At 31.8% G+C, this 15,639-nt stretch overlaps 1 protein-coding gene across 1 annotated transcript; it reads left to right on the top strand.

The window, feature by feature from the left end:
- Positions 1–9,979: 9,979 nt before the first annotated feature.
- On the top strand, positions 9,980–11,950 carry LOC18598178 (uncharacterized). The gene is made up of 4 exons (XM_007027581.3): positions 9,980–10,379; positions 11,043–11,153; positions 11,292–11,372; positions 11,496–11,950. The coding sequence occupies exons 1-4, from the start codon at positions 10,131–10,133 to the stop codon at positions 11,568–11,570; spliced, it is 516 nt and encodes a 171-aa protein (XP_007027643.1). The 5' UTR covers positions 9,980–10,130; the 3' UTR covers positions 11,571–11,950.
- Positions 11,951–15,639: the final 3,689 nt, after the last annotated feature.

Here is a 15,639-nt window from a genome sequence, read left to right as displayed (position 1 = left end):
AAAAACAAAAACACCCTAACCCTAAATTAAATGAGATTTACAAACAAAGAAAGAAAATTAACAACCCATCAAAAACATATTAACAAAAGCACCTTCACATGAATTTATATTCTCCAAGGGGAACCACCCTATTTTTTTTTACCCAAGTAAAGACAAAATAAAATTAAAAAGGAAAAAATTTTGAAAATAATAAAGAGGAAAAAAAAAAAAAAACAAGAGAAAAATTTTATTATTGAAAAAACTATTTTATATTCAATGAGGTATTAAAGGTTTTTCTATAACAATCCAAAAAGTTAGTCTTAGTTTGCAGAATAAAAAAAAAGCCAACAATAAAAAATACTTAAAAGAAAACTAAAGTAAAATATGTTTGTAATTTGTAAAAAACTAACAAGAATCAAGAGGATTTACAAGAGAACTAATTATGCCCAATCAACCTTGAACCTTTCAAAATCCAAAAACATATTTACAAAAACTTACAAAACCTCTGTTTCTTCTTTATTGTTTTGTTCACCAAAATCTCTTAACGTGTCCAAAACTCTTAAAAAATTAGGTTCATTGAGATTTAAGATTCAAAACAAAGTTAGGAATCATGATCATATTTTTATTAAATTTCAACTATTCAAATCCAGAACCGGTTGTTTGTCCTTCTCTTGATTCTCCTTCTTGAGTTGTTAATTTTCTTTCTTTAGTTATTTGTAAACCTCATTCAATTTAGGGTTAGGGTGCTTTTTGTTTTTTTTTATAAATTCATGTGGACATGTCAGTAATATGCCATGTTAATATCGTGCCATGTCAACATTTTTTCACATCAACATGACCATACCACATCAACACATAGTTAATGCCACATTAATAGACTTAACAATTAAATTTAACGTTGTCAAAATTAGATATTATAATTAACAAATTCACAAAATATAAAGATTTAATTTGTACAAATTATTATAAAGGGATTAAATTCATTCTTTTTATAGAGTATAGGAACTAATTACATAATTTAATCAAACTTTTAAGTTACACTGACACCTCATAAACTTTAGATTTTCAGATTTAACAGAATCAACTAGTAAATGTAATGAATCATTTAAGCATCTTTTTTGTTTCAAACTTAACATCTATTTTCCCACCCTTGGCCTTTTTTTTGTTGTTAACATGAATTTGCAATAGTTGTTTGGAGGAGGTGGCCTTTGAGGACCAGAGGCCCCATTTGAGTGTGGATGAATTCAAATATTAAGTTGGTTGGGGTTAAAGCCCTAAACATATCCTACAGAAGACTTAAATGACTCAATAGGATCCACAATTATCTCCTTGGGTGGGCTTCATGCTCAAAATTCATCCATATTATGATTATCTTCTATGATTGGGCTTTCATTACACAAGTTACAAGGTTACCAATTCTCTGGTATTGTTGGTTGGGCTCTCTGTGGTCGTTGCATGGGGTAAATGTTTAAGGTTAGTTTTGTTGCTCCTTCATTAATTAGCAATATGATGTAGCAATTAATGAGATTTTATCTCAATAGCAAGACCTAACATTTAAGTTTAGGTGAGAATTTAATTCAATTTTATATTTGATTTGATTTGTTCATTAATGTTTTGATTATAAAATGCAGTAATCATGTCTGCATATATCTTAAAAGAGTAGTTTGGTTACAAATATAATTTGTACATGCCACCTTCTCATGTTTAAAAAGCAACAAAACCGGCAAAATAACAAGCCACTTCTGATAGGTTGAATAACAAGTGTATGCATGGGCTGATGGTAAGCGTCGGATAAGCGAAAGGCACAGCAGAAACTCTTTTTTAATGTGCAGCCAAATAAGGAAAAAGGGGAAGGGAAAGAAGAGAAGAGCCCAAGAGGGGGAGAAAACGTACGATTGAAGCACTGTACACGTTTGGCTAAAAGGTTATAATCAAACCAGCTGGCGAGGTGGGACTGTTCACATGGTGACATATGGAGGGTGGGAGTGAGTGAGCCCCCAAAGGCTAAAACCCTGTCGTTGGGGAAAACTCCGTGCAAATACCATCAAAACGACAAAGCCATAACGGCCTTAAGAAATTTGATACGATGGATGAGCTTCTCGTGAATGACACGTGTTCATTTGAAATTGCAAAGCCTCTTTACCATTTCGTGTATTCTTCTCTTCTGTGATGGGGATGGAATATATTGAAAAAGACTGGGATTCATGAAAGATTCGGCCGCTCCATGAGAGGAGAAAAAAAGAAGAATGCGTAAAGGGATTCCAATTAGCAACTTGGCCCATTAATACGCTATACAAATAGACCTTTATATATCTTTTCTTGTGTAGGGTTATGAAGAAAAGTTCAAAAGAAAAAAAAAAAAACAAACCACTGAAGTGGCAAAGATTTGTTTGTTCTTGAAAAGAAAGAAAAAGGGCAGAGAGGGACAACCAATCCCCAATAGTTTTTGGGTGTCAGGACATAAAAGTCCGTATTTGCTACCTGCCGTTGAAGAGAGAAATTATTTTTAATTGGATCCATGTGGAGAAGATGAGCCACGATACTCCAAACACCTAAGCTTCATTCGTATGCAGTTTATGTTTTGCTACATGTCCATATGCAGTAATTATATGTTAATTTTTAAATTTTTAATGGGTAACTTAATGGATACAACAACTTTATAAATTTATTTCAGAATTTAAAATTTTCACAATCGATTTACCTTCACATCTAACATTTATAAATTTTCAAAATTAATAATTAAAATGGTTGTAATTAGTAACTAATATCCGGAATACTTTCTCTCACATCTAACATTTATCCGTTTTCTTGTGCTGTGAAGGCAATGGTATCCAGTCATATTCGGGCTCCTTGATTTTTGGAATCGAGGTCAAAAAGCCATGAAATTAGTGTCCATCTCCACACTTGATTCGCCTAGTCAAACTATTGCGTGAAGGCAATCAAGGGCATTTGAAGGTCATACTAGGTGCAAGTATTTGTTAACAAACGCAGGTTCCCTGAGGATGAATATAACCCATTCATTTAATTATATTTATTCATAAATTCTTGTTTGAATTAGAATGCTGTATTGGAGTTTTGACAGGTTTTTTTTTTTTTTCATTTCTTTCTAATTTGGTCAACGTAATTTTTATAGTTTTTAAAGTTCGAAAGGCATAGCATTTGATTTTTACAATTTAAAAAACAACTTGTTGATTTTTATATTTCCAAAGTTATAACGAATTAGCCTTTTTATTATTATTTCCATCAAATTTGATGTTAAGTATAATCCTTCTTTAAAAAAAGAATAAAGTGATGGGTTTGGCTATGAATGACATGCTCAAAATACGTAGGGTAAAGAAAATTAAAAATTTTATAACTAAACAACGAAACATACCTCCACCCATAGATTATCTTGGTAATATTTAACACATAAAAATACAAAATAAATTATTGTTTAGAAAGTTACATTGTCATGTAATTTCGTAATCACGATGTCACTTTCTGAAGCAATTTCGCGAACACCACAAAGAGCAAAAACCCTAGCCAATTAAGTATTTGGCCTTCAATGGTAGTACACACGATTGCACTTGAACCTTCAACAAACGAAAGAGTTTTTAACTATACTTTGTGCTAGTAAAGAAGACAATAATTGTCCTTTTCTTCTTTTTCACAATCTTAGTCGAACCTTTCTTGAAAATTGTTTCATAAGCAATTTTTTTTTTCACACAAAGGGAGTGGTGACAAAGAAAGAAAACGTTTTTCTTTTTTTAACAAATACTACGTTTTCTTCAATTGTGAAAAACTCTCATATGGAAAATAGTTAAAAAGTGACTTATATAGTTAGGTTAAAATAACTTCAATTTTACAATTAAACCCTCAATATTATAACACATTATAATATTGGGCCTATTGCTTAATTAAACTCTTTTAATTAAGTCATTGAAAATTAAAATCAAAATTAATTTTCTTTATATTTTGCAATCAAGGCCTTATAGTTATAACTATTTATAATTATGTCAAAAACTTAATAAAACTATTTTAATTAAGTTTATAGAAGTTAATTACCTAGCATATGATTTAAGTCTAACTTAAATCGTCACTTTCCCAATTTAATTCAAATACAATCATTGTGTGTGACCCATTAGGTTCCCAACATGTTAGTAATAAAATTGATTAATGACTTAATTGATTAATATAAATTTCAATCAATTGATCTATAATCAATTCCATAAACCAAGATTGACATCTAGCAATATATCATGACCACCCAATTGTTGGGATAGTCAAAGGGTTCTTTGACAACCTTTCAGTGTACAGTCTATCAGTGTAATTCATTCCCTCGTCATATATCCCGGAGATGATAAGAGCTTGTTATAGTGTCTACTCTTTTTGACCTCCATATTTGTTCTTACAATTATAACATTAGCTTTATAGAGAGTTATGAAGCCTTTTTCATAATCTCCATGTCACATTGGCCAAGACTTTAATAAGCTAATGTTAATCGAGAACTGATAAGATATGTCCTCTAAAACACTTGAAATGATGATTCTTATCTTGACCACTCATTTGCTTTCATATGCTTTATACTATACTCAAAAGCATCATGTTTTGACATCTTTGGTTAGGCACCCGTAAGGATGAAATTAAAGCATGACACTTCACACATAAGATAACCTGGTGTCTCAAGTCTATGAAACATTTACATAACTGACATATGAGAAGTGTTGCATAGATACTGGAGTGTATTACCAAATGTACTTCTCATGGTGGGTCATGTTCAGTAAACTTGCTTTCCTAGGCAAGCACCTATATTCTAGTTCCAAGCATCTTTATACTTCAATTTATGAGATGATTGCTTATTTTCAAAGTAAGGAGTATAGAATATACTAGTTTTTAAGCATCGTTGATATCCAGTCTCAATGGTACATTGATCAGGAACATTTTGAGATTATATTTTGATACATAGGAATCTCATAACTGCAACCCATTACAATTTCTTTGCAAGGCATATTAATCTCATGAATTTTATCCAATTATATTTATAACTCATTATAATTAATGTCTTATGCATGAAGAAAAACGTCTAATTATTCAATATAAATGATACTATTACATGATTGAAATCAAACCTCATCAATCTCAATTGACTGCAAGGCTCATCCCAACATAAAGTTGAAATTCTCTTTTTCAAATATATAATATGATATTAAGTACAATTGATTGTAACATAGAAAACACTTTTAACTAACGTGTACATTAATTATTTACTTAAATTTAATTTTTAAAAGTTATATATTATATTAAAAATATAAAAAAATTATTTATTTTTATTTTTTTTTTTGGTCTTTTTCGTTTTTCTCTCTTCTTCCCCCTTCTTTCTCCCCCAACTAGCCAAGTGTCAGTCAATGATTGCAGAGCGTCGGAATCTAGCCCAAACGACACTGTGACGGCGTTGGAACCAAATCCGCCCCTACTGCAACAGATCCGACAGGAGGAGAAGAGATCGGTGTCAACTGGGCCCAGCCTTGTCCTCTGCCATTACCAGGTTGTCCTTAACCGGCGAGGGAAAAAGAGTAGAAAGAAGAGAAAATAAAAAATAAAAAAGTATATTTTTCCATTTTTATTGTTTTTATATTGACATGTGACACTTAATACTTGACCTAACAAAAACAATAAAAAAAAAAGTATTCTCCTACAATATTAAAAGTAAAAAGACTAATAAATTACTATTTCAACCGTAAATAACAAAATAGTAATCACGTCAAACTTTAGAATTGCATATGTAATTTATTTTATAAAAATTTGGTCAAACTTAAGGTAATTAAGATTGGGTTCCGGGAAATTATGGTCTAGAAACGCTGGTCAACTGGTCTTAAATACTTGCTAGGCCTGTTTGGTAATTCACTTTGTTTTTCCAAGAAAGATTCAGTGGGGCAGTCGGTCTAAGCCACCCTTCATGGGAAGAAAGGTCACTCTAAACGTACCAACTGTTCAATATATTGAGATTAAACACATTACTTGTTTCATTCAAACATAGACTTACCAACAACTTTATCTATACAGACAGACTATATGTTGTTTTCTTTTCTTCATTAACCATATGATTATTTTCATATTTTTATTTTTTTGATGAAAGGTCCACCCATTTTTTAATTCTAAGGATATATTAAATAAAATAATTCTAAAAGAACATTAAATTTGCAAAAAGACACAAATCAGCTAATGACAAAAGAAACACTAAATCACATCACCCCCCACACGAAAGCCAGAGAATGCTGGTTGTGCATCACATTTGTTTTTTCTTCAAAAGAAAGATGTTTAAACTAATATGATTAACGATTAAAACAGAATTAATTTCTCAGTATCTGAACTAATACAAAATTTAACCCTCAAAAAGCCAATCATGATAGCCTGGGATGAGAATCTCAAAGGTACAGTTGGGCATGGCCATAACTGTAACCCTAATTGACAAGATTCTTAGGAGCAAAATTTATACAAGACATCAAAGACAGTGATATGTTTGAGATTTTCCAACACCAAAAATGTTTCATTCCCCTGCCAAAGAAAAAAAAATAAAAAATGGATACCTTAGTGGGTCTGACAGCAAATCATTGATGTTCCAAACACGCCCTTAATCAAAACGCTTATGTTGGCATTAGGTGAAAGTGCCCGTCTTTGCTATTTGTATTATTAATAATAATTATAATAATGAAAATATTAAATTAATTAAAATTTAAAATCAAAATTAAAAAAAAAAAGAAAGAAAGAGTTGTCCAGGTTGCACGCCAGTGACGCTAATGGGTGCTTTGCTTTGCTTTCAATGGCCACCGTCAGATGGTCCCACCAGGAGATTCCTAGGCCATGATCAATTTGATCCCATGATCCTGACCGTTTAAGTTGAATGGGTTTCTGCCTTTATTTGTTTTTAGTATGAACTTGTCAATCGATGAGAACCTGGTCCCCCATCTTCCCATAGAGGGGAGAGAGAAAAGGTGCAAGTCCATTAACAAGCGATTATGTTATTTTAGAATATTTTTAAAAGTACAACCTTGACTCAATCATGCCAATTTAATAGCATCCAAGCAATATATGGAAAAATAACAGATTATTATATTAAAATTTAGAATAAATTTATATATTTGAAGAAAAGTCCAGAATTAAAAAAGGAATAAACCAAAGAGAAAAATTTAAAAGAGGAGATTCTTGCTTTGAAGGCCCAGAGTGGAAAGTTGGTGATATTTGTCAAAAGGTTAGCTAAGCTGCCGCCAATGGCCATTTCTCTCCTAACCTTGCCTTTGCTCTTACGCCTCTAATTTATTTAGTGTTGGTTATTTTGTAGGTAACCCTTTCTGATCCACCCCTTACCAAACTTTTTATTTAATTTATACGTACCTGGCCTTCAAGTAGGGAATGGCCACCCACAGCTTTACTCGGCCTCCTTTGCAGTTAATCTTCTATTTATAAGCCCTTAATGTGTAGATTAAGCTAGACAATATAGGTATCATAATTATCAATAACTGACTCAATAATTAGAAATGAAATGGCAAAACACATTTTATTGGGTTTAACTGTCAGGTTAAGATGATTGCATGCAAAAGATTCACACAATTGTTTTTCTACTCATTAAACAGGTTGAATCTTAATCTTTGTAAAATTTGGGAAATAGTAGCCCTAACTCTTCAATACCTAGAAGAATTTGATCATAGTTTGATTTCAACATCATTCTTAGCATTAGAAGACTAGTTACTTATTGTTATTGGGTTTTTGACACTGAAAACCATAATAACAGCTGTTGAGTATGGTAGCAAGAATATTCTAGCATCAATATAGAAAAATGACTATTTACCCATGGACACAGACACACAAAAAGATAAGAAAAACATCAATATCATGATTCATGACCAAAGTCATTTTACTCGCAATCCACTAATATATCCTAACAGAAAGATTGCTTGACAAATCAATTTCATTAAATAAAACATGCATGCAAAAAATGTAAGTAAGGATACAAGTGCTTGTGTCAGTCATCCAATGTGAATGACGCAACTACGAGAGTTAGTTCAAGTTGCCCCTCTACCTACAAATAAGAAAACCACATTCTTGCCTGGAAAGGTCCCATCTGCACCCTGAATCAAGTTCTGATTTTGGTACAGAGGTGAGAAACAAGCAAGTGGTAAATTTAAAAAGAAAAAAAAAAAAAGAAGAGAGGAAGTCTTTACATTTGCATTCTGACCTTAAAACAATATTATATATTAGTCTGATACCTGTGCGATGTACTCTGACTGATAAAATTTTTTTTTCAATTAAGTTGAGAATGCTTTGTGAAATAGATATATAATAGTAATTATATTATCATATTTAATTATTGACATGCATTGACATGTACAAAATATTATTTTATAAAATATATAACTGTTGTTATTGTAGCTACCATTACTTGTATTTTTTATTATTAAATTTTATATAATATCATCTCTTAAATATATTTTTAATATCATATATTTGATTTTTATTTTTATTATAATCTTATATATTTTATTTTTATTTTTTAATATAATTTTTATATTATATACTTTAGTTTGATTTCTTTTTTCTTTAAAACATAATATAAATTTTATTGACAATCACCATGATTATTAAAAATAATAAAAAGATATCATCGAAATTTATATAAAAAGTCAAATTATAGCATTATAAAATATTTTTAACAAAGTAATAAAATTGAAGGGTAAAATGATTTTTAACAACATTGTAGAGTGAAACATAATATGATTGCATTGGTTTTAAACTGCAATCACATTACAATCATTGGTTGTAATGTGATTCATTACAATCTTATATTGTAGTGATTTATTGCATAACAAACATTGCAATATAATTTAATTGGGTATATTACAGGAGAATGTACTCTTGCTTCTCTCATACCAAAGATTACATAAGAGCATACATATACTTTAACAAGACTATAAATGAATCCATCATTTCTTTCTTTTTCTTTTTTCTCTATATTGCCATGTTTGCAAATGGATGCTAAAGTTATGTCAACGAATATATTTAAGTTTTCTTAGATTGTTATTTTATTAGTTAGTATTTTTTATATTAGAAAAGTGAAAAATGAAGAGTACATTTAAATATAAGAAAACTTATTTTTTAAAAATTTAAGATTTAAAAAAATTAAAATTGAACTTTTATGGATAGCAATTGCATATTTTAATTTGATAAAGAGAATTATATTATATAGTTTGATTTGGTAGTTGACATGTATATATTTTTTCTTAAGTAAATAGTTAGATTCAAATTTTTTTAACTTTAAATGTAAAGAAAAGATAATTACATTTAATATTTAATAATAACTGTTGAAAAATCAAAGAAAAAAAAAACCATATGGAATAAAGAAAACTCTTTGAGGCTTTTCTCCATCAGGCAATATTGTCAGGTGTCAAGAAAAAAGCCCTTTGGGTTTTCTTTTTCTTTAAATATATATATATATATATGTCATAGTTTATTGTAATAAGAAAGAAAAGAGAAAATATTATTTGCTGAATATGAGGGTAAAAGTGCTAATGCCATTTTGTGGTGAAGAATGTACTCTGGCTTGGTAGAATTATTAGGAGGCATAGGGTTAGGGGTACAGTCCTTGAGAAAAATAGAGTGAAAAATTTGAAATGGGGAAAGGCGTTTGTAATGTGGGGTTCACTGATCATTGTATAGACAGGGTTTTAAATTTTCAAGGGACACTCTTCATTCAGTAAACAAATCCTCCCCAATCTTTATCAGTCGTTGGCAGTTGGGTCATTTCAGCTGCTGCTGCTGCTTTTTTGTTGTAATTTCTTATTTTTTACAAAAATCGGCATTATCTTTTTACTATACTATTTTGGTTCTGGTTCACAAAAGTAAGCTGAGCTAAGCCAAGCTGGCTTGGGGTTACACTACTTTAATAATAAATAAACCAAAAAAAAAAAAAAAAAACCTTGAAAAGCCATCCTTGTTTATAAGCACTTCTCAACAGGGAAAAAAGAAAAGAGAGAAAGAGAAACACAAGCTATCATTTCAAAGCAAAAGCAAAAGAAAGAAAGAAAGAAAAAAAAAAGAAGAAAGAGCAAGAAGATAATAAAGGGAGGAATTCAAGGAAGAAGGGTTTTCTTTCTGTGAAGAAGCTGGAGCTAGCCAAGATGATGCAGACTGAGCAGCAGCAACAGCAGCCTCAGCAACAAAACCAGTTAATGGTTCAAAACTCTGGGAGTCTCAGCTTTAGCAGCCACTTGTCTAAGGAAGATGAAGAGATCTCAAAGTCTGCTCTTTCTACTTTTAGAGCCAAAGAAGAAGAGATAGAGAGGAAGAAGATGGAGGTTAGAGAAAAGGTTCAGCTTCAGTTAGGCCGTGTTGAAGAGGAAACGAAACGTTTGGCCTTCATTCGTGAGGTTTGTCCAAACAAAATTTTCTCTTTTTTTTTTTTTGGCTCTTTTTTGCTTGTATCCCTGTTAGTTTACAGGCTAAGCTAAAATTTTTCTGGATTTTGACTTGGGTTTTTACTCGCTAGACTTGGAAAGGTGAAATTTTTAATGTTTAAAGGCTCTTGTTTCAAACAAGTTTACATCTTTTATATTTTTTTTTGGTCAATTTCTGCAAAATTCAGAGTGGTAGAGGCTCACATAGTGGTCAAAATTCATGATCTGGGCATGGATTTACAAATTCTTAAAGTATGTTTTCAGGTTTAGCCTTTTGATGCATTTTCCTTTGTCAAAGGAGTCTGTTTCCCCACAAATTTGCTTAGTAGAAAGAAGAAGATGTATAATGCATTTGTGTAAGAAAATGGGAGAACTTTATCTGTCAGATTTACATTTAAAGGTTGTATTATTAAAAAAAAATCTGTCAGTTAATTTTGGGGCTTTACATCTTTTTGCAAAAACAACTATTTAAGCTAATAGATCAAGGGTGCCTTCTAAATGGTTTGCTATTTTAAAACAAACAAGAATTTCTTTTTATTGGCTTTACAATTTCAGCGATGGAGCTGGACTTAATTCTACATAATAATAATATTACTACTGTTTCTCCTTTTAAATAAAACTATGTAAATCTATTAGGAGCTTGAAGCACTGGCAGATCCAATGAGGAAGGACGTTGCTCTGGTGCGGAAGAAGATTGATGCAGTTAACAAAGAATTGAAGCCACTAGGGCACACCTGCCAGAAAAAGGTACAACTTTACCAAACTTTGATGCTATTCAACTTTTCCATTAATTTTGGTCAATATTACTTATCAATTAGCTGAAAGCTACGGAATCATCTGAGGGATATAGTCATGCCGCTAAGTTTGGGTTGAAATATGTTACAGGAAAGGGAATACAAGGAAGCCCTTGAGGCATTTAACGAAAAGAACAAGGAAAAAGTACAGCTAATCACAAAATTGATGGAGGTTAGTTTTTATATTGTAGTGTTGAAGCAAAATTTAAAGATAGAAAGCTAGTAAATTTCCTTTTTCTGATGACTAATTTCACTTTGTTGTTATCTTTTTTTTTTTTTTTTGTTGAATCAACAGCTGGTGAGTGAAAGTGAGAGGTTGAGGATGAAGAAGCTAGAGGAGCTCAGTAAGAACATAGATTCCATACACTGATATAGCCTTTAGCGCTGTTTAACTGATTAGGTTTGTGTGATGTATTTAAGGTGACTTTGATATTTATATATGGGTGTTACTGTTTTTGGGTTTGGTGTATTGTATGGTTATCTTTGTTTGTTAGCATTTGATGAACGTTAGCTGATTTAGAAAGGGAAATACCCTATAAACAGGTTTGTAACTAAACGCATCCCGACTGCATTTTCTTCTCATTTTTCTCATGTTCATCTTTTGTACTGTTCTTTTTTTTTTTTGTTTTGGTCTTTTAAGTTGTGTAATTTGAAGTTCGTTCCAAAACAAAAGGCTTGGAAGGGCCTGAACTTGCACTCTGTAAATTATTTGGTTTTCATGACATTAATCCACAAATACCCATTTGTCTAGGTTTGTCTTCTGAAGCAGTTCTTTGAAATTTCTGGTAGCAACTGCTTCAAAAGAAGATTCCATTTGCTGTTTATAACTGTTGAATCATTAATTGTGATGATTGTTCCTTGAAGTTTCCAGTGAGTGAATTCTTGGCAGATGTTGCCGTAGCTCTAACTTTTAGGTGTCCGTGTAGTGGTATTCACTCCATCTAGAGATTCTTGAAGCCCAAGCTTCATCATTTTAGGGTCAGTATTCTCTGGCTGACAGTTTATAATTTTGAACCTCCTAAGAATGTATCCATCAAGGGAAGTGATATCTGCTCACGCTGCCAGGACCATGCCTACTTCCAACCGCACAAACAGGATTGAGTTTTATCAATATGTGGGTGAGGTACTGGGGGCTTTCCGGTCTCTGTATGTTGGATTAGGATTTTAATAGTGTACACTGCACGCACCAGAGGCTCAAGCATCTCCTTTCATCGATTTGGAAGCATTAGTGGGTCTCGGATGGAGATTGGATGCAAATTATAAACATTAAAACATCATCCTAGTCATTTTAGATTCTGTTTTAAGGATGTTGAAGCCGTCAAATCAGGCTGATACCGTGCATTTATTTGTTTTTGGAATATGATCCAAAATCCAAATCCAATACGTTTTATGATTTTTTCGATAAATCCGAAAGGTTTATCGTATTAAAAATTTGATTCTCTACAACAGACAAGGTTTGTCACGACGATGCTTTGGGCTTAGGAATTGTTTTGGTCGTTGCCTTGAGCAAGTTTCATGACATTGATCTTATAAACAGTTTACCAGAGATTGGTCCTGTGGTTCGATTGTTCTTTATAAATATTTTTCATTATTTGTTAATGTATTTCTGGTTATTTTATACATAAAAAATTAAAAAAAATAATAGTATGTTATATATTGTAGTTTCACCTATTTTTGTGTGGAATTATACATCAAAAGAATCATTTGTCTTGCAAACAACATCATTTGGTCACTGCCCCTAAAACAAAAAACATCATAGCCCTTTACTCTGTTTATCCCGAAAATGAAGTCTGTTTTAATCATGACCCCCTTTCAAAAATTTGTGCAAAGCATTTCTTTTTCAACTGTTGTTAACTCTAGATGTTTCAAGAATATTTATTAAGGTTAAACCTTTCCAAAATATTTTCAACTAAACACATTAAGGATAATCAAATATTGCATTCAATATGAAAACATTAGAAATTGTGTAAGAGTTTTTTTTTTTTTTTTGAATTTGAGAGATGGTAAATTCGAACTTTGTTTTTTTAAGTAGGATCATACAGTAACTAATTAACTAAATATTCAAGTGTTACAAATTGTGCAAGGGTTGAATGCCATAAAAACTACATTTTTAACAGGTTGTTTCCTAGGACATTTGTTAGCATTTTGTCATCTGTTTTATCAAACAACTGTCAGCGACGAAACAAGTGATCAGCCAATTTGCACATGGGTTGATGAAATATTGCCAGGGAATATATCACACAAAAGAGGAGGAACTTTCAGTTTTGCCGACACTCATCAACTTTGTAACCATATGATCGTAATTTAAGCAGAGCAATGATTCAATATCAAACAATTCTTTTTTTCAGCCATGGGATAAAAGCAAATGATGTTACAGGCAGATGCTGCACTTTTATGTGCAGAGCATCTTATGATCTTATCGATTACCTGCTTTTTTTCTTTCTTTGATTCAATTATCTTCATAGTGGAATTTTCCTGGAAACGAACCAAGGTAGAGCCACCTGGCATTTTGGCATGTCTATGTTAACTGCAACTAATTATTACATGCATATTTGACCGTTGGTTAGATGGGGGCACGAGTCCAAACGTTTTTTTTTGGGTCAAAGTTCAATCCTCCGACGGTGGAGCACTGAAGCTGCAGGTGTATTAATGAGCAATTATACCGATAATTATGCCTATGTATTGAAATCGAGATCTTACCTAGTAGATCAAAGTACCATCTGTAAAGGTTTTTGATTTCCAACGTTCAAGAGATCTCTGCCTGTGAGAGTGTAGGGGGTTAAGGGAATGGGAAAGGTAGCCTTTAATTTTTTATGTAGCTAAATTGTTAAGCAGTAAAGGGAAAGTGTTCGGAAAAAGAAATATAGACGGAAAGCAAAAATGAATGGGTCTAATCCGTTGGAAATTCAGAATCATTAACTTTGTATCAGTCAATGGAAGATTTCAAAAACTATGTGGACTTTCAAACGTTTTCGGACGCCACAAAGTTAGAATTGATCTCAAGTCTCAACTTATCCCTAAAAAATCAAAGAAGAGGTCAAAAGAAATAATCAAAGCTCTCAAGTCTGAAAGAAGGCTCTTGTTTTAATGAGCGAGGTGCCTCAGGCAGGCTCTAGCCCATTCTAAGTGTGGAAAAAGCTTAAAAAGAATCCAATTTGGCCTTTTCTATTGAGGCTCCGCCCGGGATTGAGATTGGCCTGTAAGGCCGACAATTGCCTCTATCCAGTTGAGGGCTTTTTTCATGAGCTGAAGTTTCGGGCCCCCTGAAAGGCAGGCCGAGAACAATGATCATGTTCTCTACAATAGGGCAATGAAAATCTTTGATCCAATGATACCTAAATTAGTGGAATGCTTAAATTGGGACTAAATGTTTGTGTATTTTTTTCAATTAAGAGTCAAATGTTTCAATTGTAACGATCAAAAGTCAAATGTTTTTGATTTTTTATAATAAAAGGCAAAGTTGACAAGTGGATGAAGTGTGTATCATACACGATAGAAAATTATTTTGAAAATGTAGTTGTTATATGCCATGTTGAAAATTTAATTGTTATATGTTATACTGAAAAATTTAATTGTTACAAGTCATGTTGAAAATTTAATTGTTATACATTATGTTGAAAAATATAATTGTTATACCTCATGTTAAAGATTTAGTCATTACACACAGTGTTGAAAATTTAGTTGTTATACATCATGTTAAAAAATGTAATTATCATACGTCATGTTGAAAATTGAGTTGTTACACGTCATATTGAAAAATGTAATTGTTACACAGCATGTTGAAAATTTAATTGTTATACGTCATATTAAAAAATTTAGTTATTACACGTCATGATGAAAAAATTGTTACACGTCATGTCATAATTTGAATCGTTTTGTCTTGACAGAAAATTGTTTTTGGACAAACTACTCTTCCGTATCTTACCCTTCCAAATCAACGTCCACATTATATGCGTGTCCTATACGTGCTAGACACTGCTTGGCTTAAACCTTAATTGTAAGAAATAAAAAATATTCGACTCTTGATTGTTACAATTGAAACTTTTAACTTTAAATTGATAAAAACTCAAAGATTTTAACCCCAAATTAAGTTTTTAGTCTTAAATTAGCAGATATACGATGGGGTAAAAAAAGGGGTGAGCGGGATTTCATATATCAATTTTGTTCCACTAAGGTCATCATAATAAAATCTTGTTGAAATATATGCTAGAGATTTTCTACTACAGTTCTACACACAACCAAAGCTCACTTGTTGATTTGTCTAGCCTTAACTGCCGGCCACGGGGCCAACATTTTCATTTTTAGGCTTGCAGAATTTCTTTAGCATAACCAATGGATTCAAGAGAAAAAATTAAGTATATACCATTCATGTTGCTGAGGCATGCTTGAATTGAATCATTCTTACATTTCTCTTTCAAAATGAAGTTGGGAAGGTTTTT

This window comes from Theobroma cacao, chromosome 5 (assembly GCF_053813885.1).
Source record: "Theobroma cacao isolate CCN51 chromosome 5, ASM5381388v1, whole genome shotgun sequence".
Lineage (NCBI taxonomy): Eukaryota > Viridiplantae > Streptophyta > Magnoliopsida > Malvales > Malvaceae > Theobroma > Theobroma cacao.
Note: the sequence above shows the minus strand (reverse complement) of the source record. Positions and strands in the feature narration are given on the sequence as shown.